Source organism: Pleurodeles waltl, chromosome 7 (genome assembly GCF_031143425.1).
Source record: "Pleurodeles waltl isolate 20211129_DDA chromosome 7, aPleWal1.hap1.20221129, whole genome shotgun sequence".
Classification (NCBI taxonomy): Eukaryota; Metazoa; Chordata; class Amphibia; order Caudata; family Salamandridae; genus Pleurodeles; species Pleurodeles waltl.
This window is the reverse complement of record NC_090446.1, coordinates 1,149,133,898-1,149,161,543: the sequence shown is the minus strand read 5'-3', so window position 1 is coordinate 1,149,161,543 and position 27,646 is coordinate 1,149,133,898. Positions and strand designations below refer to the sequence as shown.

The following is a 27,646-nucleotide window of genomic DNA, read 5'->3' as shown; positions in this document are numbered from 1 at the left end:
CATTAGAGAAGGCTAGCTGTGTCTTAAACTAGTCCATGCTAACTGCTCTCTCACCTGTATATGAGTGTGTCAGGAGTCTCTCACTTAAGAGAGCATTTAAGGTGCATCTACTGCACCTAAAACCTAACCATCCTAGCAGCGTCCATAGGGAATCAATAGCATGCTATATATGCCCTTTGTCTTTGGTGGCATGTAGTGCTCAATGGCGCCTTGCTTTGGTCAGAATAAAAAAGGTGGATTGGATTGCTCAGTTTAGTAGAGCTTGATTTGTTGCCTTCTGTTTGTCAAGATAGGTTCCTTCCGTCAGACATTTAGGTGGCCTCCTTTAAGTAGTGAGGAAGTCACCATATGTTTTTAACAAAAAGGATGAGGTTATCCCTATTTATAAGCATGTTACTCATTAGTTGGTCTTAGTATGTACAATAAGTGATCCTCCTTCAGCATAGAGCAGATGTATGGTTGATTAACTGGTGAATGTATGGGCTAATTGTGCTCCCTCCTTTACTGTGTAAACAATTATACCATCACCTCTCCCAGTTCGGGGGAATTATGAAGTCCCCAATTAAAATAAAATGGTTGGATAGCTAATCTACTTGTATTGATGAATTAGGTTGCCCAGATACATTTTAATACTTTGATATTTTTTATCGGCGCTCTACCCCTTATATTATGCCTATTCATTAAATCACTTTCGTGGCCTTCCTATTTTACCATGGAAAGCCTATGGAGATCTTAATTTGAGGCATAGAATTTCTTGGCATTGAGGCTCTAGCCAGGGCACTTCTTCAGCACCAAGGATTTATGTGGTCGCCGTCATTGAGCCATGAATGTCAACTAGGAGTAGCCAAGGCTAACAGCTGCTACACCTTTTTGTCCCCAGGCTTTCGAGCGACAATGAAGGCAGCAGTAAAAGGAGAATGTAAACTGGGCTCTAAAGGCCATGTTTACTTTCTGCAGTTTACATTCCTTGCCTTTCTTTTAAACCCTTAGCAACAAATGGACGGCTGTGGTTTTAAAAATGTGAGTGAAGGCTTTCACTACCCGTTGTGTTTTTGGTTAATCAAGATCCATACCATACCTTTTGCAGGGATAGGTTATATGGTCTCCACCCCATACCTTGAGGAGTTGGAAGGTTAACATCCTATAACTGAGATTTAGTTCAGATTAGAATACCTTCCACACATGTTAAGGAGTAGTTGAGGATCCTCTGCAAGTATAAACTGTAAAGTTCGTCTTTTGTCCATGTGGTATGATGGTTTAGATGGCTCCCTTTGTGTTGAATAACAGTTTTTCCACTCCTGAAGCTAATAGGAAAAGGTAAAGTTTCATTTTGTGTAAAACGGTTTGGCCATTTCTGTAAAGTGGAATATTGGTTGCTCTCCCCTTAGAATAGAAGGATGAAGTTATGTATAGCTCCTAGTACGGAAGACATGTGGGTTCTTTCCTCAGCATTTTGTGTTATAGTAGTCTACCTTCTTACTGTTGAACTGTAGGCGATCCCCCCCTTGCTTCAGCAGCATTGTATGCACTCTTCTTTAGCCTGAAAAACATTGTGGTCTCGCTTGTTCAAAATTCAGTAATGTGGTAGTCTGTCTATGGCTCTCATATAAAATGGGTGGTCACCCACATGTTTTTCATTTTGATAGTCCTCCTTACTTAGCTTCCCTTTTGTTTATTAAGACAGTTTTGAGCAACCCTTCCTTAAGTATTTGAAAAGCCAAGGTTAAAGTGAGGTTTACAAGGGACAAACGATGCCTCCTCCTAGGAGATGGGCCACTTACCCTGTTCATCTCTTTAAGCTTTTTTGCTTCTGGTCTCGTCCACGGTTTAATTATTATTATTTTACCTTAACTCAGAATAATACAGTTTTATTGTTTCTTTCTTGTAAGGAAATGTGATGTCCACAAGAATAGCGGTGTATGTTTGAAAACAAATTATATATTTGTATGGGTTGAGGTGTCAACTCCTCAGCACAGTGGAACTGCAAGTCTTGCCTCTTGTTGAGTCTGACTAAGGCAAAGTCGTATCTTATATCTTTTCATACCTAGGAGGAAGATGCCTTCTGTCTTTTCGTCTTTAGTATATAGTGTGTGCCACAGCTCTCTCCCCCATTTAGGATTAGGAAGGTAGTGCCCTATGTCCTACGGCCAACTGGCCATATGCTTACCTGGAAGTACACAGGCTCCACCTTATGTTTCAGGGCATGGCTCTTGCCCACCACGGATAGAATGGTAGAAACTTTATCCATGTCATCAAGGCTTTCTACGACATTGTTGAGAGCGCCCATGACTCGTCTGGCATGCTTCCGTAGTTGCACGCTCCTCTCCATTTCCAGGGTGTCTTCCATGTGCTTGAACTGGCTGAAGTACTGCTTGGCCGATGGGAAGTTGACAAAAAACCTGGTCAATGTGGAAAATGTACTTAATTATTTTTTCTATAGCATTGTGACTATACCCTTTTGGCTCTCAGCACTCTCCACAACACATATTCTGATCCGTTTATTTGCATATAGATTATATATGACACTAGAGGGTGTAAAAGGATTATACAATGAAGTTTCAGTAGGGACAGGTTCATGCTATTGGTACACAGTATGTCTGGTAGAAAGTGTTACCATTCTAGTTAATTTAAGGTCATATATGTTAAAGTTGAGTAAATACGACAGTCCATTAACATTATTAGCACCAACTCTAATGTAGGTGAGTTGTGGTTATCCTAGTCCATGGGCATTGTGTTCTTGGCAGACACGTGGCTAGAGTTAGTGTTAGGAAAGTGTGGATTCACTTCTTAATACAGCTTGAAATGTACCCATGTTGATAGGAGAGTGTATTAAAACAAGAATGATTTCATCACTTTTTGGAGATATTTTCTTTTTGTGAATTACTGCGGGTGAGTGCTTTTTGCTACACTTGGCGCTGATTCACAAGGAGAATCGTAATATACACATATGAAAGTACCCCTTGTGCATGGCTGCAGATGTACAATTTACGATTTATCCCTATAAAATAAAACATTGTTTCCCCTTCTCTTACACACTTAGCTCTGTGCAGGACCATTTCCATGGTGAGAAAGAGTCTAGGGGTCCGAATTAAGAGTTTGCAGAGAGGGTACTCCCTCTCAATGGTTCCAGAGTACTCCCTCCACCAAATTGAAGGTCCACCCATCTCATGTAGAGTCGGGCATACCTTCAGTATATCGATGGCAGACACTCCGCTGCAGATTTATACATCCAACGGCCCAACAAAGAAATGGCCATCACATGGCATTTGTCCCTACCGCCCTATATAGAGTGGGTGGAAAAACAGCAAGTTTTCACTGCCCGCTAAAGCCTGGCAGTAAAGGACAGTGAAAACTGCAAAAAGAACCCCATGCCATGGGAGAAAACTCCTGCCTGGGGGGGCAGGGGAGCGTTGCTTTTTTTATTTTCTTCAAACTCCAGCTTTGAAAAATAAAGTTGAAAGTCTAATGTATAGCTCCATCATGCTTACAGAGCCATCTGTCAAACTTTCAATGCATTTTAAGGAACCGCTGTGATGGTGGTGCTTTTTGGAAATACAAGAGACGTCCACTGGACTGTCGTGCATTTCCAAATTTTGTGGGCAGAGTACTCTTGCCAAGGTGGAAATAAAGTACTTTGCCAGGCAACAGTACATAATCTGTCTGCTAAACTCTAAATCAGGCCCTAAGTTATTGTATTCATACCACTCTCTTAATATTCTGTCTATGTTCTGTGCAACCCAGGCCACCAATATATTCCATTCTTTGTCCCCTTCTTATTGACATTTTCTAAACCCCCATCATGGCATACTTGCAGGACTCTATCTTTTAATGTACCAGGGGAAACACTCACCGTCATTGGTGACATATGCTTCTTTGTCCCACGGCCCAGCAACATACAAGTCATCTAACACACGCTCATCATCTTTTACGGGTAGGAGGATCCTTATCAAAAGGACTGTGACTTTGTTTTAGACTCTTAGGGCCATATTTATACTTTTCGACGCACAACTGCGCCAACGCAGTTGTGCGTCAAAAAATTTAACGCCGGCTAACGCCATTCTGAAGCGCCATGCGGGCGCCGTATTTATTCAATGACGTTAGCCGGCGCATTAACGCATTAACGCATTAACGCAAGGAAGGTGTCCACGCTAAAAAATGACGCAAACTCCATGAACTTTGGCGCTAGATGCGTCTTATGCCAAAGTATAAATATGGAGTTCGTTTTGCGTCGAATTTGCGTAAAAAAAACGACGCAAATCCGGCACAAACAGAGTATAAATATGGCCCCTAGTACATATGGTACGCTTTAGTTATAATTCATGAGTCTTAAAGAGATGCAAGGAAGTCTAGGCAAAGCACTTGTTAGATCTTTAGGTGTTAACATTTTAGTAAAGGATTTATGATCACAACCTATGGAGTCAGATCTTTCCCACACATGGTGCCTGAAATGGTCCAAATCCCATGCACATGCTATAGTTTCCCTCTCGATGACTGAAATGTTTTCCTCAGCTTGTGTGAGAGCACAAGAGGCAAAAGCGATCACCACTTCATTACTAGTTGCTTACACTTGTGTTAAAACTGCCCCTTTACCTTTACTACTCAAATCAGTAGTAATGTAACTTTTACTATCCAGATCATACCCTTGTAGAAAAGGGGCAGTGCAAATATGTTCTTTCAACGTCTGAAAAGCATCTGACCATGGAAATGTTAATTTTCTATTAGGGTATTCCAGCTCTGCAAAGTTGTTCACAAATTGTGCGTAGTATTCTGCAAGACCCAAAAGCAATCTCATGTTTTCTGGATTCCGGCGCATTCTTTAGTGATTCCACTTCTTCTTGGTTAAATACCATACATACATACTTTATGTCCTACGTATGCTACTATGTTGCAGTTGAATTTGCATTTCTTGAATTCTGCAGTAAGGCCCTTTTTGTTTAAGAGTATTGAGAAGAGATTTCAATTTGGCATCATGTTCTTTTCTATTTTTACCCATAACCCATATTTCACCCTGGCAAAAAATCTATACCTACATCTTTGAAAATTCAGCTACATCTCAATACAATACAAGATTTTTTCCTTCCTAATAATCAACAACTTTTCAATAATCCTCGATTAGGTAGAATCCTAACAAAATGAGTTTTGCTGCAAGATTTTAGAAGAAGCTTGAAAGTGATGCAAGGCCCTATTCGTATGAGCAATGGTGAGAAATTATTAGATGGCTGCTGAGAAATGGGTCTACCAGTAGAAGAAGATGCACTAAGACTTTGGGAACAAGTTAATATAAGACTCATTTACTTCACAATAAGACCGCATGAGGTTTTCTTTTAAAAAAAAAGACCACATAGGATAAAGGGGATCATAAAAGCCTTCTTTCCTATGGTATTTCTGTAACAATTAATGTGTGGTATTGGACAGTGACGAAAATGTGTGAATACAGTCAGACTGTCACCTGGGAAAGGCCTGATAGAAACCTAGCAAACTAGTATGATCTGAGACTTGTGAATTTACTTTTTCCTGTCTGAGAGGTACTAATCTCAGACGCAAACAGGTACTTTCTAATTGGATATTATGTTACACAGCCTAAAAAGATAAAAACATTTCAGAACACGATTTCAGATAAGTACAGCAGATATTGCAAACATCAATTTCTGAGGCTGATTTGGACATGTCAACTGCCATAAAAGTTTAGGTGGAAGCATATAGCTTTATTTCTTGCATTGTAGCTCTTCAAAACCTATCCACGGGTCAATATGCTGGGGTGTACGCTACTGAGAATCGGGATGGATAAAGGTAGGCACAGAAGGATATTCATTGGAATGCTAATTGCTCAATCTTTAATTGCTGTTTTCAAATTTCCTGGTTCAGTTAATATTTTGAAAACAATGTGAAAGACAGAAATTAACCGTTATACAGAGAAGGTGCCTTTATGTCGACAAGGAGGTTTAATCATGAAACGTTCATAGAAAGAAAGGCAATGTAGAAAAGTACCATGGGCAGCAGTGTAAGTTACTTTAAAAAATAAAAAATAAAAAAGGCAGTGTAAATGGCCTTTTTACAGATTAAAAGTCTTATACAGAGGGGGAAGCAATATCATATAGTACCTAAGGCAGCATACAACACTTACTCACTTGCGGCCTCATTTACAAGAAAATGATGCATAGCCATCAATGCATCAGATTTCTTGCACCTACCGCATATCCCCTAACCATGCCATGGATACGCTGTATTTACAATAGAGCTCCATGGCCCACATTTTCACAGATGCATCAGAAATCCTGACACATCTATTGGCAGTAAAGTGACGCATTGCTGGAATTGTGTTGTTAAACTGATACAACTCCAGCAATGCAAGGAGAGTCCCATTGGAAAAATCCCTGCATCAATTTTACTCCTGGTCTGAGCAGGCTGTAACATTTTGAAAGAGAGAAGTTGTAAATTTCACTGTGTCAGTTCTAAGTGACTTTTTCTGTGGGAACGCTTTCCCTGCATACATTATACCTGGCACAGGTATAATGTCACGCAGGGCTTTACAAACAGACTGTTAGGCCCAATGCGTCGATTTGTAAATGTGAAGCAGTGTAGTGCACTGCTTGTGCTGCTGCTGTGCCAAAAAGAATTATGCAGCACAGAATGCTTGTAAATGAGACCCTCAGTTCGACCTGTGCAGTAGTACGTCCTGTCAGCTATCACTGTCCTCTCTGTTAGGCCTGAACCTTTGTCAACCCCATCAGCCAGCACTATACACTGGCCCACCTCACCAAGCCCTATTGTATATCACCCCAAGCAGGAACAAGTCTCCCATCTCAAGAGGGAATGGAATCAGTCTCTGTGCCCAGTTTTACTGCAGTCACCACCTCATGTTGCCTTACGGCATTCAGCGTCTGTACCCATAACAATGGAAACCAATAATTTCATAGACTGGTTTGGCAAACGTAGTGCCAAATAATTCTATGCCAGGACACAAGTGTTGTCCACGATCACAGTGCTGTGGTAGTGCTCATAGTGACATATAATGTATTTCACTGTGTATTGTAATGCAGACCCACCAGTCAGACATTACACAAAACCTCTGTCACCCTGGACAAACACTGTTCCCTCCTTTCACACTTTCGGGCCAGAATGCCCCACCCCTCCACTAAAAGCTGTAGAAAGTATTTTCACCAACAGCCCTGCAGCCTCTTTCCTTTCAGAAGTAGTACTCAGCTCCCTCCTGATTGAAGTCATCTTCTGCACCAGCCCAAAACAAGCTACCACCTCGTACACAGACTTATAGATTGATGAAGATCATCTGCTGTAACTGGTGAGAATTAGTGGAGCACTTAAAAAGCAGGCGAAGAACATCTGTTGCTGTGGGTAGGAAGCAGGCACAAGAAAGACTGACATCTCCTAAACCAGACAGCGAGTTAAGGCATGTTTTGCTGGGCTTAATTAAGGTGAGGATCAGCATGCTGTTGTGTCCCATGGCCCTTGAGGTAAGAACCACGTACAAAAGTAGTATGGGGTGTTTTTTTTTGGGTACCAAGTGCAAAGGAGTTGCGCTGGAACCTTTGTGTATCTCAAACTACTAGGCTTGTTTGCGTCCAGAATGTAGCTGTCCAGAGGGGAATTTCTCCTTATGGACTAGCTGGTCTCACACACTATATAGTGTCATGCTTCATCATTTGACCACCTAGCCCCATCCAGGTAGGATCACCTGGATGGACTCAACCTCACCGTTAAAAGAACTCGGAGTGGGTGCAGAGATTAAGGTTCTCTGGATAGAAGTGGGATCCAGTTGTACTACCGAAAAAATAAATAAAAACATCTAATCAGTCACCTGTGTTGTAATACACCTTTATTCGTGGTGACTGCTGGTGAGATTAAAAACAAGCGGTGGGACACCTATTGAGGGTTATGACTCAAAGGGTCGCCCACTATTCACTGTCCCTGAGGTAAGAACTTCCATCTTTGAGGGAACCTGAGGCAGTATGTGCCTGGGGGCTAGGTGAGGTACATAATGCCTGTTTTAGAAATTAAAGCAGGAGCTTTATGGATCTATGTTAAAAAATAGGATGTGAAAGTGAAGAAGGCCATTACCAGGCTCCCAAATAAAGAAACCACTGTCCTATTTGTTTTATTAATAACAACACCACAACATTGAAGCCAATATCAACCTTTTCCCACTTTTTGCCACTATATAACCCAGGGTGAAACTAAGAATGTCCCACTCTATGGGCCACATGTACATGCGTTAGGAATTGCAATTTCCTAATCGCGATTGCATGCGAATCACAACTAGGAAATTGCAATTTCCAGTGTGCAAAACTCTATTGAGTTTGATTTGCAATTCCCAGTGAGTCGGAAATAGGCCTAACTCATTAATATTCATGAGGAAGGTCGCAATTTCCACTCCATTGGAAATCGCATAGAAACACAGGGATGGTGACCTGCTGGAGACAGCAGACCGCCATGTCCATGTTTGCTTTTAAATAAAGCGACTTTTTTTTTTTAATGCAGCCGTTTTCCTTAAAGAAAATAGGTTGTATTTCAAAATGAAAAATTAAACCTTTCACTTTAATTTTTTCAGAGTAGGCATTGGTCTATGGAACCACGCAGTGGTCTATGGGACCACTGTCTGCCTTTAAAAAACATGTTCGCATGCATTTACAAAGGGGAAGTGGTACCTTGGGGAAAACTTCCCGTTCACGAATAGGTTACCACCAAATTGAATTTGGTGATAAAAAGCAAATGTTTTGCGACTGCATTTCGGTCACAAAACATTCATACATAACACTGGGAGTCGCTATTAGGAAGGGACGCCCTTGACATGCCCCTTCCTACTACCAAGTCTCTAACCCATTTTGCGATTCTGTAACAGATTACCAAATCGCAAAATAGGGTTTTGGACATCCAAAAATGCTTTTTTTTTTGGTTGCAGATGGGCCCGATTCTGCAAATCGTGCCGTTTGCGACCAGAAAGAAGCTTCGTACATGTGGCCCTATATCTCTATACAAAACTCCTTTACTCACCCCTTTTTAGTTCTGGCGTTACCTAAGACCTTTTTATTTTACAAAAATTATATGTCTAATATAATTACTCGAAGGGCCTTTCAGCCCCCAATCTTGATCTATTAGTCTGTTGTGTCATTCCTAGTTTGCTTTCGCCCATGACAGAATACAATAAAGGGGCATTGGGTCAGCCTACTTCAGCCACTGGTTAATTTCACTTTGAGTGACTGCATTTTGCTCTTAAAATGAGCACACCTGCACACATCATAGGTTGTACGACGGAATGCCGACTGACAAAACAACGGGTGCCTAAACAACGAGGTCGGAACACCGACCTCGTTGTTACTACTAATGCCTTTACCACGAATGCCTTAACAACGATATTTCGTTGTAAAGGCATTCCTGGTAGTCATTAGTAACAGGCACCCATTGATCCTGCATGCCTCACCCCACCCCCCCAACCCCACCCCAAAACCTAAAACCCCAGACCCCCCACCCCCTCCCCAAAACTTAAAACGCCCCACCCCCCCAACCCCACCCCAAAACCTAAAACCCCCAACCCCCACCCCCTACCCCTCCCCAAAACCAAAAACGCCCAACCCCCCCAACCCCACCCCAAAACCTAAAACCCCGACCCCCCACCCCCTCCCCAAAACCAAAAACGCCCCACCCACCCCCCAAAACCTAAAACCCCCGACCCCCCACTCCCGCCCCAAAACCAAAAACGCCCCACCCCAAAACCTAAAACCCCGACCCCCAGCCCCCTCCCCAAAACCTAAAACGCCCCACCCCCCCAACCCCACCCCAAAACCTAAAACCCCCGACCCCCCATCCCCTCCCCAAAACCAAAAACGCCCCACCCCCCAACCCCACCCCAAAACCTAAAACCCCCGACCCCCACCCCCTCCCCAAAAACGCCCCACCCCCCAACCCCACCCCAAAACCTAAAACCCCCGACCCCCACCCCCTCCCCAAAACCTAAAAACCCCACTTACCTGAGTTGTCGCCTCGTCATCTGCGTCGTCCTCCTCAGCCGACTCCCTTGTTTGTACCTTAACCATGCATGTTCGTTGTTCAGGACATGCGTGGTTAAGGCACAAAATAACTAAGTCGTGGTTAAAGAAAGCGTTGTTCCGCTTTCGTTAACCAGGACTTTGTTATAAAAAAGTCGGCATAAAGGATGTTTCCCCACAACATAGTTCTCTTCGGTGCCTGTGACTTTTTCACTTTATAAATAATTTAGTGTTGCTTTTGTGTTTAAAGATTATGTGAAGGCAGAGCTATTTTGATATACAGGACATATTCCAGCTTTATTAGTTTCTGTCTCCTGTCAATGCTGTGACCTTTATATGACTGCTGTTTTTTCACTAGTATGGAAAGATTGGAGAACGGAACGTTTTGAAAGACAACAGTAATACAAACAGCAGCCCACACGAACTCTGAATGTAAGCTCATGAGTGTGCTGTATCTTTGCACCCTTTCTTTCTTTTTTTTCCTTTCTTTCTTTCATTCCTCATTGCTTTCTTCCTTTTTTACTATTCTTTTTACCTCCCTTCCTTCTTTCTGCTTTCCTTCTTTTTTCTTTCTTAGCTTTTTGTATTTAATCCTTTCCTTCCTAATTTTTTCTTCTTTCCTTCTTTCCTTGCCTCTTTCTTGCCTTCTTTCACTTTACCGTCGTTCTTTCTTTTTCCTTCCTTCTTTCGTTCCTTGTTTTTCTGTAATTCTTTTCTTGTTTTTTCTTTGTCTTTTTTCTTTCTTGCTTTACTGCCTTCTTTTTCCTTCCTTGCTTTTGTCATTCCTTCTTTCTTTTCTCATTTTTCTTTCTTCTTTCCTCACTTTTCCTTCTTTCTTTACTTGACTTATTTCTATTCTTGCCTTCCCCTGCCTTCTTTCTTTTCTTTTCCTTTTCCTCCCCTCCTTCTTTTTTACTTCCTTCTTTCTGACTCCATTCTTTATTTACTTTTTCCTTACTTTTTTCCATTATTTTTCTTCTTTCTTGCCTTTCTTACGTTCCTTCTTTCTTGCCTTCTTTTTGTTTCTTCTTTATTTCTTACAGTCCTTCTTTCTTTCTTGCGTTTCTTCTTTCCTAGGGGGCCTTCTTTCTTTTTTCTTTCTTTCTCTCTATTTCTCGTTCTTTCCTTCCTTTTTCACTTTTCTTCTTTATTCCTTTCTTTCTCTTGTTTATTCTTTCTCTTTTCTCGTTTTTCTTCTTTCTATTTTCCTTCCTTTCTTCTTTCTTCATTCGTTTGTGGCTTCTTTCTTTCCTTTTTGCTTTCCTTCTTTTCTTGTTACCTTTTTGCCTTCCATTTTTCTTTTTTTCCTTGTTTCTTTCCTTCTTTTCCTTCTTTCTTTTGTGCCTTCTTTCTTACTTGCATTCCTTCTTAAAGGTAAGAGGCTAGCAGCCAATGCCAGACCAGTTGTCTTTTTAGGTGTGTTTTAGCCAAGACCTTTTGAATTTACTAAAAGCATGTGTATAACACACTTACTTATGGAGATTTTCAGCTACACTTCACCCAATAATCTGTGGATGTGCCATTCATATTTTTCTTCTACCCACTCAAGCATGCATCAAGGAGCAAGGGGTCAGCCCATTTCAGCCACTGGCTGACTTCACTATGAGTTATGTCATGCTGTCCTTCCACAAGAAGCATATCCACACACAAACTAATTTTTTGAGTGTCAGGGAGTACTATGGTAATATCTGCTTTTTTGCGACCCAAAACATTTTTTCCCTTGGCCAATGTTATATTTTTCTAGATTTATAAAGGCCGACAGCTTTGCAAACAATAACGTTTTTTTAAAAACATGAGAAAACAAAACAAGAACTAACAAAAGGCTAGCGGCCAATGCCGGACCTTTTGGCTTTGCCAATGCTTGTTCTAATTTTGGGTCACTTTTCTGGAGGCATTAACCGTCCCCACCTCTTCACAATTCTATCCTTCTCTCTTCTCCTCCCACATCTCTTCACTGCCTGTCTCTCTCTATCCAGTCACAAACTATACACTATTTCTTTTTAAATGTTACATTTTAAAATGTGTATTCCACATATTTTTTAGTATTTTGTATTTTACATTGTTGCTAGTAATATTGTTGTAAATGCTCTTCTTAATATTATTTTGAACATATAACCATATCATTTAGCATAAAAATCGTATGCATTTTTAACATTAATTTACACTTTTGTAATATTTGTCATTGTTTTGGCACTTGGAAAATATAGTGGTTATTGTTTTCTTTGATATTTGATCCTAATTATTGGGTTCTTCGTTTAGAATTCGAGATTTTCACATAAAGCAGATTTCGATGCCTCCCTGGGAGCCTGGTGAATGAGTGTGGTCTGCTGGTGAAGGACTGGTGAGTGAGTTACGGAGGTTCAATGGAATGCGACGAACCTACGAGGAGGTGCAGTTGCTTTTGGGTGCTGGGGGGGCGGGTGAATTCCGCATGGGGTGCCAGGGTGGATATGCATGTAAGCTGTAGGAGAAATGATGCCTACTCCATTACAGGAGAGAGAAGTAATGCTTAGCTGGGGAGGCAGTGATGTTGCCCGTGCTAAAGGGCCCCCCTAGAGTTTGGGGACCACCGCACCGCGAGGGCTGCACGGGCCTTTGTTATGCCATGTCCACCTACTTTGTGTGAAGGAAGAGACCTTCATTCCTCTTTAATAGCCCAAAATGAATTTTAAAAATCATCCTTTTCTCACTGGTGGGCAAACAAGATGGATACATTTGTACTACCCTTGAAACATTCAAGAGTGAGAGAAGGGTGTCCAGTTTAGCAAAGACAATGGAACAATGGAACAATCAAAATTATAACTTACTTCAATGAAAAAAAAACTTTACCTAAGGCAAGATCCCCAGGCCCAAATAGGGAAATAGTTAATCTGAAAAGTTCTTAAGTAAGGGGCTTTACAGAAAAAGACTACCAGCTCACCCAGCCTCCAGGCTGAATTAAGACCCACATTTTTATTGTGTTTTGTTTAAGAAGTTATTTATAGCGTGGACTTTGCGTAAAGGCTTTTGAGCTTTTTACCAATTGTCATAGATAATTTTTGAAGAATAATAAAATCAATTAACAGGGCCTATACAGGGTGGAAGCCAACCACAATCAGTGAAAGCAACAGGGCAGAGATAAAGGAAGAGTGCATAGAATCCCCAGTCTCAACCAAGTGCCTTTGAAGCAGGATGACTTTTTTTTTTTTTTATGTAGCAATGAAAAGGAATCGTATGTAGGATTGGTGAAAGGGAATTCCGCATTCGTATTGCACTGGCAGAGAAAGATTGCTGTATATATCACTCTTGTTTGAATGTAGGAGGAACGAGGAGAAGGGATTTTGTAGCAGGAAGAGTGGGGCTAGATGAACTTTTGGAAGAGCAGAGGGAAGTGGATTCCTTTAATGGAACAAGTGCCTGATCTAAAGCCTTTAAGTGTGGATTCAAAAATAAACTGCTCGATATACCAACATAGTCTCAGTTGGTTATAGTTCTTTACCACAGAGATGAGATTTCGCCTTGTTTGTTAGGTCTATTGTTGAGGGTAAACCCAGGGGACTTGGTGTTATCTACAGTAGCTGTTTTCCAATCCAGAAGAGTAAGTGTGTCAATCCATGATTGGACAGAAAAGCTGGATTGTTTTCGGGGAGATTTATATATATTTTATATGTTGAACAGACATCCATTTCTGAATATTTTCCAGGATGTTAGAGAGCATTTAATATTGTTTGACGATTAAATCGTAAGATACATCTGGGTAACATCTGCATATTTATGACACAGTGCCCCAGAACTGTGAGGATAGACTCAAGCAGTTCAGATACTGATTAAACACTGTTTGAGACACAGTGGAGTCATGAGGAACCCTGTGTTACATCCTGACTGCGCTATATCCAGAACGACCTATTTTAACCACTTTCCATGCCTATTTGTTATTTCACAATGTTAATTAGTGGGAAATGAGTGACCTTATTGAAGGCAGCAGAAAGGTCTAGAAGCAAAAGTAGGCGAGAGTTATGCTAGCAAATGAAGCAGAATGCATTGGCCACAGCTCGAAGAGGAGCAGTCTCTGTGCTACGGCCTTGTCTACACTTTCTATTACCTTCCCTAGGAAAGGTAGGCCTGAAACAGCACAGACATTGTTAAGGTCATTAGCAGAGGGTTCCTTCAACAGGGGTGAGAATTGCCAGCCTATCCTGAAACACCAGTTGCACAAGCAAAGAGTTGACCTAAGTGGTCCAGAAGGTTAGCAGATGTGTTGCTAGCGCCTTACAAATGTTGTCAGGTACTGTGTCAGTGAAGTGAACCTGTTTTACAGTTTTGAGTACCTGTACCTCTGAATTTCATTAAACAAACACCAGGTTTTCTGAACATCAAGGTTTAGATTTCAGTAAACTGGAGGATCAGATGTTGGGGAAATGAGAGTTCAGTGACCTTACTTTCTCGGCAAGGAAATTTGCAAACTCCTCACATTTGGATTCAGGAACATCAACTTTACTAATAGACGTCAGTCAGTTGGACTGTTCAACTGCTTCAAAAAGGTTTTGGCTGATTCTTGGCGGTATCCAGTAGTGATTTAATATGTGATGACTTTGCTATGAAAATGTGTGTTTCGTAGTTTCTTTTTGGAGCCCTAAACTGAGTCAGATTAAACGGAGAGGAAAATTGTCTCCAATTCTGCACAGGTCTTTTATTTGCTTGTATAATTCTTTTGACAACCAGGGATGCTTTTTTTAGAGAAGCAGATTCTTTAATCAGGTCTGTTATAAATCATTTATAAACAGGTAAAATTGATATGTTGTCGAGATCCAACAGAAGAAAGGTTTATCTAAGTCCTACTTGCAAGTGTAATATTTTCCTGGTGCCCCAAAACGACTCGGTCCCTTTTTGTTTTACCAGTGGTTTTGCAGCAGAGAAAGGCTAGCATGAAAGGAATCTGAAGATGGTCAGGCCAGTCCACTAGGATGGGGTCGACAGTGGTCATTAGTTGATCCTAACAATGATCAAGTCAAGAATAGAGCCTTTGGAGTGAGTAGTTTTTTTTGCAATGTTGGCAGATATTATTTACACTGAGAAAGGCAGAAAACAAATTGACAAGTGAACATTTGCATTGCCGAATGCAGACTGAGATTACTGAGAAAGATGTCGGTCACACAGATTAGCAGTTGGGTTGTAATGAGCACCATACATTCCTCAGTGCATGTGCTATTCTTTCCTGAAGGATGATAGATGACATTTAATATGGCTCTAGAATGTAGGTCTTCAAACTGGGGGATGAATACTCTGGGGTCGCCCCTAGGAGGGACATCAGACAGTGGCTATTTATTGGGCCCTCAGTAACATATTTGGCATATCCTTACTGGTAGTAGGTATCAAAGGCTGTTGGGCCCATAATACACAAAGCCCCTCAATTTCTGATAAAGAAACACAATGGGGCTACTCTTACACTTTATGAAGACCAGCATGTTGCAATCATCTATTTGATTGGATTTTTCAAAGGGATAACTGAGCATAAGTGCAGTGTCTGAATTTTTAAATATGTTTAGAGCTGCCAATGATTGTGAAAAGGTATATTTTCATTCTGGGCCGTGCTTATGCAATTTCTTTGCATGAGGTGGGCATGGCATTAACAAGTATGAAGGCCACTGCTCTAGAATCTTTAGGAGCAGAGACTTTGAGTAAAAGGCATTGTGTGAAGTTGTACTGATACTACAGCAGATCATCCTGTTATGAATAACTGGTACTACCTAACTCTGTCTGTTTTGATGGTCACACAAGAGAATAGAGTATCGCAGATGGAAAAGACCAGCAAATCGTGCACCAGGTTTTTTTAAAAACTAGGATATTCAGGTTTGGGTTAACAAAAGTGTCAGAGATTGCCAAACAATGCTTAACTGCTCACAGCAGTTGTGCAGAAGACAATGCCAAAAGTAGTAGGTGGTTTTGGAAAATAAAATCACTAGCAGTTCAATGGGTACTTGAATGTGGTTAACATGTTCCATCTTTGTAGGCAGTGTGTGGTTGCCGGAAGGTCTGTGATTAGTAATAGTGAGGTTGGGCAACTTGAACGGAGCCTGATCTCGAAAAAGGAGAGGGAACTAATTTGGGATATACAGCTACCTTCAACTAGGTTGCAAACCTCATCTTCTTTGAGAGAAGACTTTATAATTTGGGAAGTGAGAGTCACAGTTGTTCTTAGGCAACCTAACCCTTCCAAAGATTGTCATTCATGGGAAGGCAGTTAAGTTTGTATTCTGAAGGATGACGGCATCTGAGTTTAGCAATCCTACATTTAATTAGCTACCTCTGTTAGGAAAACAGTTTTCTCAGCAGGCTGAGACAAATTAGACATAAATTCTCACGTGGGAATGGAGTTTGTCTTGAAATTAGGTACCTTGATCAGCACATTAGGACTGAGGGTCTGGTCAAACCTCTGAGAGGATTTCCTTGTTAAGGGAGGATGGGTGACAGGGCTCACATTCAGATTAGATCTGCTCAGTGGTATATGGGCCTCAGGAGAAAGTGTTTGTATAAAATCCATATTTTGGATATGGAAAATTCAAATTGAGTGGGGGTGAAGGACTGAGAAGATAAAGCCTAGGAGGCCTTGCAAAAAAGGAGGTGGGGAATTTTAGTATGTTAACAAATAAGACATTGGGCACTGAGGAAGAGAGGCAGGACAGTGGTGGTTTGGAATCTGAGACAGTGAGTTGGAGTCTGGGAGGTGTAAACTGGGGTGGGTTGTAATTCAAGGAAAAGAAGGTGAGGTGGAGTGAGTGAGAACTCAGTGACTGTAGTGAAGAGATGTGTGAATAAATAAAGACAGAAACATCAACCACTCTTGAGCTTCTTGGATAAAGAGGCCCTTTTGAACCAAAGAATAGTTTTAGCATTAAATAATAAATCTATTTTGAGGATTGCCTTCCAGGTACAATGATGTTGATCAGCATTCAGTGTTTCAGGAAAATCTCTCATCTAGTGTTTAACGTTTTTTTATAGCATATTTAGATACACTTGGTGGATAAATACTTTTAAAGGTATTGGGTTCTGATGTAATGAAGTGCTTGTAGAGCAAGGGAATGATACATATATATTGTAAACCTCATTCAGTAGTGAAAAGAGGGGATGTTGTAGAGTTATTAGGCTGGTGGTTTGAAACATTGAGTTTGAAAGGCATTTAGTTTAAGACATTTAGTTAAGACACAGTTTGAAATATTTAGTATGAAAAAAGTTTTAAATTCAAACTTTATTGATTGGCATAATTTGCTGAGTCTTGACTTGAGTGCTCAACGTAGCACATGCTGCATGTAGGAGGCTGGCCTGGCTTATAGTGGGTACCTTGTGGTACTTACACCTTGTGCCAGGTCCAGTTATCCCTTATTAGTAGAATAGAGGTGTTCTAGCAGCTTAGGCTGATAGAGGTAGCTAAAGCAGAGCAGCTTAGGCTGAACTAGGAGACATGCAAAGCTCCTACTATACCACTTATATCATATAGCACTATATCATAAGAAAATACAATACTCAGAGTTACTAAAAATAAAGGTACTTTACTTTAGTGACAATATGCCAAAAGTATCTCAAAGGATATACTCCCTTAGGAGGTAAGTAATATACACAAAATATACACACACAAACGAAAATCAGTTAAGTAACAGTTAGAAAAGTAGTGCAAACAATGTAGAACACAATAGAAAGCAACAGGGAGAAATAGGCCTAGGGGCAACACAAACCATATACTCCAAACATTCAATGCGAACCACAAATGGACCCCAGGCCTAGTGTAGTGTGTAGAGGGTCACTGGGAGTGTAAGAAAACACTAAGGGTGTCCAAGATACCCCACCCCAAGACCCTGAAAAGTAGGAGTAAAGTTACCCTACTACCCCAGAAAGACAGTAAAGTCGAGATAGGGGATTCTGCAAGGACAACAACTGACTGCAAAACACTGAAGACGGATTCCTGGACCTGAGGACCTGTAAAGGAAGGGGACCAAGTCCAAGAGTCACGCAAGTGTCCAGGGGGGGCAGGAGCCCATTAAACCCCGGACGAAGGTGTAAAAGGGCTGCCTCTGGGTGGAGAAGCCAAAGATTCTGCAACAACGGAAGGTGCCAGGAACTTCTCCTTTGGTCAGAAGATGTCCCACGGCGTGTAGGAGGATGCAGAGTTGTTTCCACACAGAAAGACCGCAAACAGCCTTGCTAACTGCAACAGTCGCGGTTGAGGATTTTGGGTGCTGCTAGGGCCCAGGAAGAACCAGGAGGTCGCTCCTTGGAGGAATAGACAGAGGGGTCACTCCTTGGAGGAGGAGACAGAGGGGGCGCTCAGCAACACAGAGAGCCCATGTAGAAACAGGCAGCACCCGCAGAAGCACCTGAACAGGCACTTAGAAGATCTGGGGACAACAGTCGACTCAGAGCCACAAAAGAGGGACCCACGACATTGGAGTCCAACTCAGCGAGCTGGGCAATGCAGGACGGAGTGCTGGGGACCTGGGCTAGACTGTGCACAAAGGAAGTCTTGCAAAAGTGCACAGAACCCCGAGCAGCTGCAGTTCACGCAGTACACAGGTTTACGGTCTGGTGTGGGGAGGCAAGGACTTACCTCCACCAAATTTGGACAGAAGGGCCACTGGACTGTTAAAGACACTTGGACCCAGCTCCTGTCTTCCAGGGACCACGCTAGGCAGGATGAGAGGGGACCCAGAGGACCGGTGATGCAGAAGTTTGGTGCCTGCGTTAGCAGGGGGAAGATTCCATTGACCCACGGGAGATTTCTTCTTGGCTTCCAGTGCAGGGTGAAGGCAGACAGCCCTCAGAGCATGCACCACCAAGAAACAGTCGAGAAAGCCGGCAGTATGAGGCGCTACAATGTTGCAGGTAGTCTTCTTGCTACTTTGTTGCGGTTATGCAGGCGTCCTGTCGCAGTCAGCGGTCAATCCTTGGCAGAAGTCGAAGAGGGAAGTGCAGAGGAACTATGTTGAGCTCTTGCATTCGTTATCTGGTGAGATGCCCACAGGAGAGACCCTAAATAGCCCACAGAGGAGGATTGGCTACAGAGAAAGGTAAGCACCTATCAGGAGGGGTCTCTGACATCACCTGCTGGCACTGGCCACTCAGAGCTGTCCATTGTGCCCTCACACCTCTGCAACCAAGATGGCAGAGGTCTGGGACACACAGGAGGAGCTCTGGGCACCTCACCTGGGAGGTGCTGGTCAGGGGAGTGGTCACTCCTACTTTCCTTTATCCAGTTTCACGCCAGAGCAGGGCTGGGGAGATCCCTGAACCGGTGTAGACTGGCTTATGCAAGGAGGGCACCATCTGTGCCCTTCAAAGCATTTCCAGAGGCCAGGAGAGGCTACTCCTCCCAGGCCCTTCACACCTATTTCCAAAGGGAGAGGGTATAACACCTTCTCTCAGAGGAAATCCTTTGTTTTGCCTTCCTGGGACCATGCTGCCCAGGCCCCAGGGGGGCAGAAACCTGTCTGAAGGGTTGGCAGCAGCGGTAGCTGCAGTGGACACCCCGGAAAGTTAGTTTGGCAGTACCCGGGTGTAAAGAAATGGCTCCCTGTTGCAGTTACCCCCCACTTTTTGCCTGATACTGATGCTGACTTGACTGAGAAGTGTGCTGGGACCCTGCTAACCAGGCCCCAGCACCAGTGTTCCTTCACCTAAAATGTACCATTGTATCCGCAATTGGCACACCCTGGCATTCAGATAAGTCCCTTGTAACTGGTACTTCTAGTACCAAGGGCCCTGATGCCAAGAAAGGTCTCTAAGGGCTGCAGCATGTCTTATGCCACCCTAGAGACCCCTCACTCAGCACAGACACACTGCTTACAAGCCTGTGTGTGCTAGTGAGAACAAAATGAGTAAGTCGACATGGCACTCCCCTCAGGGTGCCATGCCAGCCTCTCGCTGCCTATGCAGTATAGGTAAGACACCCCTCTAGCAGGCCTTACAGCCCTAAGGCAGGGTGCACTATACCATAGGTGAGGGTACCAGTGCATGAGCACTGTGCCCCTACAGTGTCTACACAAAACCTTAGACATTGTAAGTGCAGGGTAGCCATAAGAGTATATGGTCTGGGAGTCTGTTTTACACGAACTCCACAGCACCATAATGGCTACACTGAAAACTGGGAAGTTTGGTATCAAACTTCTCAGCACAATAAATGCACACTGATGCCAGTGTACATTTTACTGTAAAATACACCACAGAGGGCACCTTAGAGGTGCCCCCTGAAACTTAACCAACTAGCTGTGTAGGCTGACTGGTTCCAGCAGCCTGCCACACTAGAGACATGTTGCTGGCCCCATGGGGAGAGTGCCTTTGTCACTCTGAGGCCAGTAACAAAGCCTGCACTGGGTGGAGATGCTAACACCTCCCCCAGGCAGGAGCTGTGACACCTGGCGGTGAGCCTCAAAGGCTCACCCCTTTGTCACAGCCCAGCAGGGCACTCCAGCTTAGTGGAGTTGCCCGCCCCCTCCGGCCACGGCCCCCACTTTTGGCGGCAAGGCTGGAGGGAACAAGGAAAGCAACAAGGAGGAGTCACTGGCCAGTCAGGACAGCCCCTAAGGTGTCCTGAGCTGAAGTGACTCTAACTTTTAGAAATCCTCCATCTTGCAGATGGAGGATTCCCCCAATAGGGTTAGGATTGTGACCCCCTCCCCTTGGGAGGAGGCACAAAGAGGGTGTACCCACCCTCAGGGCTAGTAGCCATTGGCTACTAACCCCCCAGACCTAAACACGCCCTTAAATTTAGTATTTAAGGGCTACCCTGAACCCTAGAAAATTAGATTCCTGCAACTACAAGAAGAAGGACTGCCTAGCTGAAAACCCCTGCAGCGGAAGACCAGAAGACGACAACTGCCTTGGCTCCAGAAACTCACCGGCCTGTCTCCTGCCTTCCAAAGATCCTGCTCCAGCGACGCCTTCCAAAGGGACCAGCGACCTCGACATCCTCTGAGGACTGCCCCTGCTTCGAAAAGACAAGAAACTCCCGAGGACAGCGGACCTGCTCCAAGAAAAGCTGCAACTTTGTTTCCAGCAGCTTTAAAAAACCCTGCAAGCTCCCCGCAAGAAGCGTGAGACTTGCAACACTGCACCCGGCGACCCCGACTCGGCTGGTGGCGATCCAACACCTCAGGAGGGACCCCAGGACTACTCTGATACTGTGAGTACCAAAACCTGTCCCCCCTGAGCCCCCACAGTGCCGCCTGCAGAGGGAATCCCGAGGCTTCCCCTGACCGCGACTCTTTGAACCTAAAGTCCCGACGCCTGGGAGAGACCCTGCACCCGCAACCCCCAGGACCTGAAGGACCGGACTTTCACTGGAGAAGTGACCCCCAGGAGTCCCTCTCCCTTGCCCAAGTGGAGGTTTCCCCGAGGAATCCCCCCCTTGCCTGCCTGCAGCGCTGAAGAGATCTCGAGATCTCTCATAGACTAACATTGCGAACCCGACGCCTGTTCCTACACTGCACCCGGCCGCCCCCGCGCTGCTGAGGGTGAAATTTCTGTGTGGACTTGTGTCCCCCCCGGTGCCCTACAAAACCCCCCTGGTCTGCCCTCCGAAGACGCGGGTACTTACCTGCAAGCAGACCGGAACCGGGGCACCCCCTTCTCTCCATTCTAGCCTATGTGTTTTGGGCACCACTTTGAACTCTGCACCTGACCGGCCCTGAGCTGCTGGTGTGGTGACTTTGGGGTTGCTCTGAACCCCCAACGGTGGGCTACCTTGGACCAAGAACTGAACCCTGTAAGTGTCTTACTTACCTGGTAAAACTAACAAAAACTTACCTCCCACAGGAACTGTGAAAATTGCACTGTGTCCACTTTTAAAACAGCTATTTGTCAATAACTTGTAAAGTATACATGCAATTTTTATGATTTGAAGTTCCTAAAGTACTTACCTGCAATACCTTTCGAATTAGATATTACATGTAGAATTTGAACCTGTGGTTCTTAAAATAAACTAAGAAAAGATATTTTTCTATACAAAAACCTATTGGCTGGATTTGTCTCTGAGTGTGTGTACCTCATTTATTGTCTATGTGTATGTACAACAAATGCTTAACACTACTCCTTGGATAAGCCTACTGCTCGACCACACTACCACAAAATAGAGCATTAGTATTATCTCTTTTTGCCACTATCTTACCTCTAAGGGGAACCCTTGGACTCTGTGCATGCTATTCCTTACTTTGAAATAGCACATACAGAGCCAACTTCCTACATTGGTGGATCAGCGGTGGGGTACAAGACTTTGCATTTGCTGGACTACTCAGCCAATACCTGATCACACGACAAATTCCAAAATTGTCATTAGAAATTGATTTTTGCAATTTGAAAAGTTTTCTAAATTCTTAAAAGTCCTGCTAGGGCCTTGTGTGTTAAGTCCCTATTTAGCATTGTCTTTTTAGAGTTTAAAAGTTTGTTAAAAGTTTGAATTAGATTCTAGAAACAGTTTTAGATTCTTAAAAAAGTATTCCAACTCTTAGCAGAATAATGTCTGATACAGAGATGCAGGTGGTGGAACTCGACACCACACCTTACCTCCATCTTAAGATGAGGGAGCTAAGGTCTCTCTGTAATATAAAGAAAATAACCATTGGCTCCAGACCTACCAAAATTCAGCTCCAGGAGCTGTTGGCAGAGTTTGAAAAAGCCAACCCCTCTGAGGATGACTTCACAGAGGAAGAAATTAGTGACTTGGAGGGCAATTCCCCCCTTCCAGTCCTAAATAGGGAGACCAGGGCCTCTCAAGCCCTGTCTCCAAAAATGATAGTCAGAAATGTTGCTTCCCTCACAGGAGGGTCCAGCATTTCTGAAATCACTGAGGATGCTCTCAGTGAAGATGACCCCCTGTTAGCCAGGATGGTCAAAAGATTGGCTTTGGAAAAGCAGCTCCTAGCCATAGAAAGGGAAAGAAAAGAGATGGGCCTAGGTCCCATCAATGGTGGCAGCAACTTAAATAGGGTCAGAGATTCTCCTGACATCCTAAAAATCCCCAAAGGGATTGTAACAAAATATGAAGATGGTGATGACATCACCAAATGGTTCACAGCTTTTGAGAGGGCTTGTGTAGCCAGAAAAGTGAACAGATCTCACTGGGGTGCTCTCCTTTGGGAAATGTTCACTGGAAAGTGTAGGGATAGACTCCTCACACTCTCTGGAAAAGATGCAGAATCTTATGACCTCATGAAGGGTACCCTGATTGAGGGCTTTGGATTCTCCACTGAGGAGTATAGAATTAGATTCAGGGGGGCTCAAAAATCCTCGAGCCAGACCTGGGTTGATTTTGTAGACTACTCAGTAAAAACACTGGATGGTTGGTTAACTGGAAATGAAGTGTGTGACTATGTTGGGCTTTATAATTTGTTTATGAAAGAACACATTTTAAGTAACTGCTTCAATGAAAAGTTGCATCAGTATCTGGTAGACCTAGGTCCAATTTCTCCCCAAGAAGTGGGAAAGAAGGCAGACCACTGGGTCAAGACTAGGGTAACCAAAACTTCCACTGGGGGTGACCAAAAGAAAGGGGTTACAAAAACTCCCCAGGAGAAAGTGGGTAACACTAGAAACAAAGAAAAAGAGTCCTCTGTAGGCCCCCAAAAACCAGAACAGGTGGGTGGGCCCCAAGACACAACCCAAAACAAAGGTGGGTACCAGGGTAAGAACTGGGATGCCACTAAGGCCTGGTGCCACAACTGTAAACAGTCGGGGCACCACACCAAGGACACTTCTTGTCCCAAAAACAAACCCCAGAACAAAATTCCTGGGGTAACCAGTGTAGCCATGGGAGATGACTCCTCAGATGAGGAGGTCTTCCTAGCCTTCAACTGGAAACAGGGCCCAACAGGTGAGTTGGAGATCCCAGAGGGAAGTAGACACTTCCACCACCTACTGGTGAATGGAATCCCAACCACTGCCCTTAGAGACACTTGTGCCAGTCACACTATTGTGCATGACAGGCTGGTGCTCTCAAACCAGTACATCCCAGGTGAGACTGCCAGGGTAAGAGTTAGCCTAGACAGGGTCACTAAGAGGCCTGTGGCTTTAGTGCCCATAGAAGTGGGTGGCACTCTTAGCTGGAGAAGGGTAGTAGTCAGTACAGACCTCCCCCTTGATTGTCTCCTTGGAAATGACTACCCAGAGGTTAGTCAGAGCCCAAGAGAGGAACTGGTCCAGTGCCAGTCCTCCCCCAAGGATTCTGGAAGTCCTGCCTCTGCAGTAAATGCAAGCAGGCCCCAGAAGAAGAAGAAAAGAAAACAGAGTAGGAAGGGTGGACAACCTTTAGCCAAGGTTACAGCAAGCCAAGGAGATTCTGCTCCAGTAGGGGAGAACTCCAAAAATGGCCCTGATAAAGTCCAACCTGACCCACAAGAAGTCCTGGCTAGTCAGGCAACTGTTAAACCTGAGTGGGTGGCTCCTCAGCTAACAGAAGAAAGAGTGGAAGAAGGGTGTTTACTACAAGATGTGGTAACCCCCCACTCTAATACAGCAGACAGGCAACCTGAACCCAAAGAGGCCTGTAACTTAGCCCCTTCCCTTTTAGGTGAAGAGCTAAAGGTGTGGTTCTGGGCACTGACAGCTGTCAGTGGCCTCTGCTGGGTGTTAGCCTTTATGGCTGCACTATCCTTAGCATGGTGGTCTGACCCCATGCCAAATAGCAAGTTAGGCCCCCTGACCCTATTGGTCATGGTGGGGTTACTCCAGCTCTGGGTAACCTCTCTGGGCAAGCTAGGGGTGACCCTGGCCAAGATAAGGTTAGCAGAGGTGGACACCTCTAAGACCAAAATAGAAAGAATGGGTGGAGACATTGAAGAGGCAGACAAGAGGCAATTCAGACTAGGTCCTATCACTGTGGAAGTGGGTCAGTTCCCCAAAGGGAATGACCTGAACAGAAGGATGTAAGGCAGAGTAGGCCCTGCAACTAACCAGCCTATTTCTCCTACTCTTCCTCGCCTGACAGACTAGGAAGACTCTCCCAGCTTGGGCTGAGTCTCCTGGCCTGTAGGCTGGGGGGGGATTGTGTAAAGAAATGGCTCCCTGTTGCAGTTACCCCCCACTTTTTGCCTGATACTGATGCTGACTTGACTGAGAAGTGTGCTGGGACCCTGCTAACCAGGCCCCAGCACCAGTGTTCCTTCACCTAAAATGTACCATTGTATCCACAATTGGCACACCCTGGCATTCAGATAAGTCCCTTGTAACTGGTACTTCTAGTACCAAGGGCCCTGATGCCAAGAAAGGTCTCTAAGGGCTGCAGCATGTCTTATGCCACCCTAGAGACCCCTCACTCAGCACAGACACACTGCTTACAAGCCTGTGTGTGCTAGTGAGAACAAAATGAGTAAGTCGACATGGCACTCCCCTCAGGGTGCCATGCCAGCCTCTCGCTGCCTATGCAGTATAGGTAAGACACCCCTCTAGCAGGCCTTACAGCCCTAAGGCAGGGTGCACTATACCATAGGTGAGGGTACCAGTCCATGAGCACTGTGCCCCTACAGTGTCTACACAAAACCTTAGACATTGTAAGTGCAGGGTAGCCATAAGAGTATATGGTCTGGGAGTCTGTTTTACACGAACTCCACAGCACCATAATGGCTACACTGAAAACTGGGAAGTTTGGTATCAAACTTCTCAGCACAATAAATGCACACTGATGCCAGTGTACATTTTACTGTAAAATACACCACAGAGGGCACCTTAGAGGTGCCCCCTGAAACTTAACCAACTAGCTGTGTAGGCTGACTGGTTCCAGCAGCCTGCCACACTAGAGACATGTTGCTGGCCCCATGGGGAGAGTGCCTTTGTCACTCTGAGGCCAGTAACAAAGCCTGCACTGGGTGGAGATGCTAACACCTCCCCCAGGCAGGAGCTGTGACACCTGGCGGTGAGCCTCAAAGGCTCACCCCTTTGTCACAGCCCAGCAGGGCACTCCAGCTTAGTGGAGTTGCCCGCCCCCTCCGGCCACGGCCCCCACTTTTGGCGGCAAGGCTGGAGGGAACAAAGAAAGCAACAAGGAGGAGTCACTGGCCAGTCAGGACAGCCCCTAAGGTGTCCTGAGCTGAAGTGACTCTAACTTTTAGAAATCCTCCATCTTGCAGATGGAGGATTCCCCCAATAGGGTTAGGATTGTGACCCCCTCCCCTTGGGAGGAGGCACAAAGAGGGTGTACCCACCCTCAGGGCTAGTAGCCATTGGCTACTAACCCCCCAGACCTAAACACGCCCTTAAATTTAGTATTTAAGGGCTACCCTGAACCCTAGAAAATTAGATTCCTGCAACTACAAGAAGAAGGACTGCCTAGCTGAAAACCCCTGCAGCGGAAGACCAGAAGACGACAACTGCCTTGGCTCCAGAAACTCACCGGCCTGTCTCCTGCCTTCCAAAGATCCTGCTCCAGCGACGCCTTCCAAAGGGACCAGCGACCTCGACATCCTCTGAGGACTGCCCCTGCTTCGAAAAGACAAGAAACTCCCGAGGACAGCGGACCTGCTCCAAGAAAAGCTGCAACTTTGTTTCCAGCAGCTTTAAAAAACCCTGCAAGCTCCCCGCAAGAAGCGTGAGACTTGCAACACTGCACCCGGCGACCCCGACTCGGCTGGTGGCGATCCAACACCTCAGGAGGGACCCCAGGACTACTCTGATACTGTGAGTACCAAAACCTGTCCCCCCTGAGCCCCCACAGCGCCGCCTGCAGAGGGAATCCCGAGGCTTCCCCTGACCGCGACTCTTTGAACCTAAAGTCCCGACGCCTGGGAGAGACCCTGCACCCGCAGCCCCCAGGACCTGAAGGACCGGACTTTCACTGGAGAAGTGACCCCCAGGAGTCCCTCTCCCTTGCCCAAGTGGAGGTTTCCCCGAGGAATCCCCCCCTTGCCTGCCTGCAGCGCTGAAGAGATCCCGAGATCTCTCATAGACTAACATTGCGAACCCGACGCCTGTTCCTACACTGCACCCGGCCGCCCCCGCGCTGCTGAGGGTGAAATTTCTGTGTGGACTTGTGTCCCCCCCGGTGCCCTACAAAACCCCCCTGGTCTGCCCTCCGAAGACGCGGGTACTTACCTGCAAGCAGACCGGAACCGGGGCACCCCCTTCTCTCCATTCTAGCCTATGTGTTTTGGGCACCACTTTGAACTCTGCACCTGACCGGCCCTGAGCTGCTGGTGTGGTGACTTTGGGGTTGCTCTGAACCCCCAACGGTGGGCTACCTTGGACCAAGAACTGAACCCTGTAAGTGTCTTACTTACCTGGTAAAACTAACAAAAACTTACCTCCCCCAGGAACTGTGAAAATTGCACTGTGTCCACTTTTAAAACAGCTATTTGTCAATAACTTGTAAAGTATACATGCAATTTTTATGATTTGAAGTTCCTAAAGTACTTACCTGCAATACCTTTCGAATGAGATATTACATGTAGAATTTGAACCTGTGGTTCTTAAAATAAACTAAGAAAAGATATTTTTCTATACAAAAACCTATTGGCTGGATTTGTCTCTGAGTGTGTGTACCTCATTTATTGTCTATGTGTATGTACAACAAATGCTTAACACTACTCCTTGGATAAGCCTACTGCTCGACCACACTACCACAAAATAGAGCATTAGTATTATCTCTTTTTGCCACTATCTTACCTCTAAGGGGATCCCTTGGACTCTGTGCA

The 27,646-nt window shown here is 44.6% G+C and overlaps 1 protein-coding gene across 1 annotated transcript in view; it reads right to left on the bottom strand.

Annotated features, from left to right (window-relative positions):
• Window positions 1-27,646, bottom strand: part of CYGB (cytoglobin) — a 195,707-nt gene that overhangs the window by 17,100 nt on the left and 150,961 nt on the right. The window contains exon 2 of the mRNA XM_069200234.1: window positions 2,168-2,399. Within this exon, the coding sequence (XP_069056335.1) occupies window positions 2,168-2,399 (232 nt within the window). The remainder of the gene's footprint in view (window positions 1-2,167; window positions 2,400-27,646) is intronic.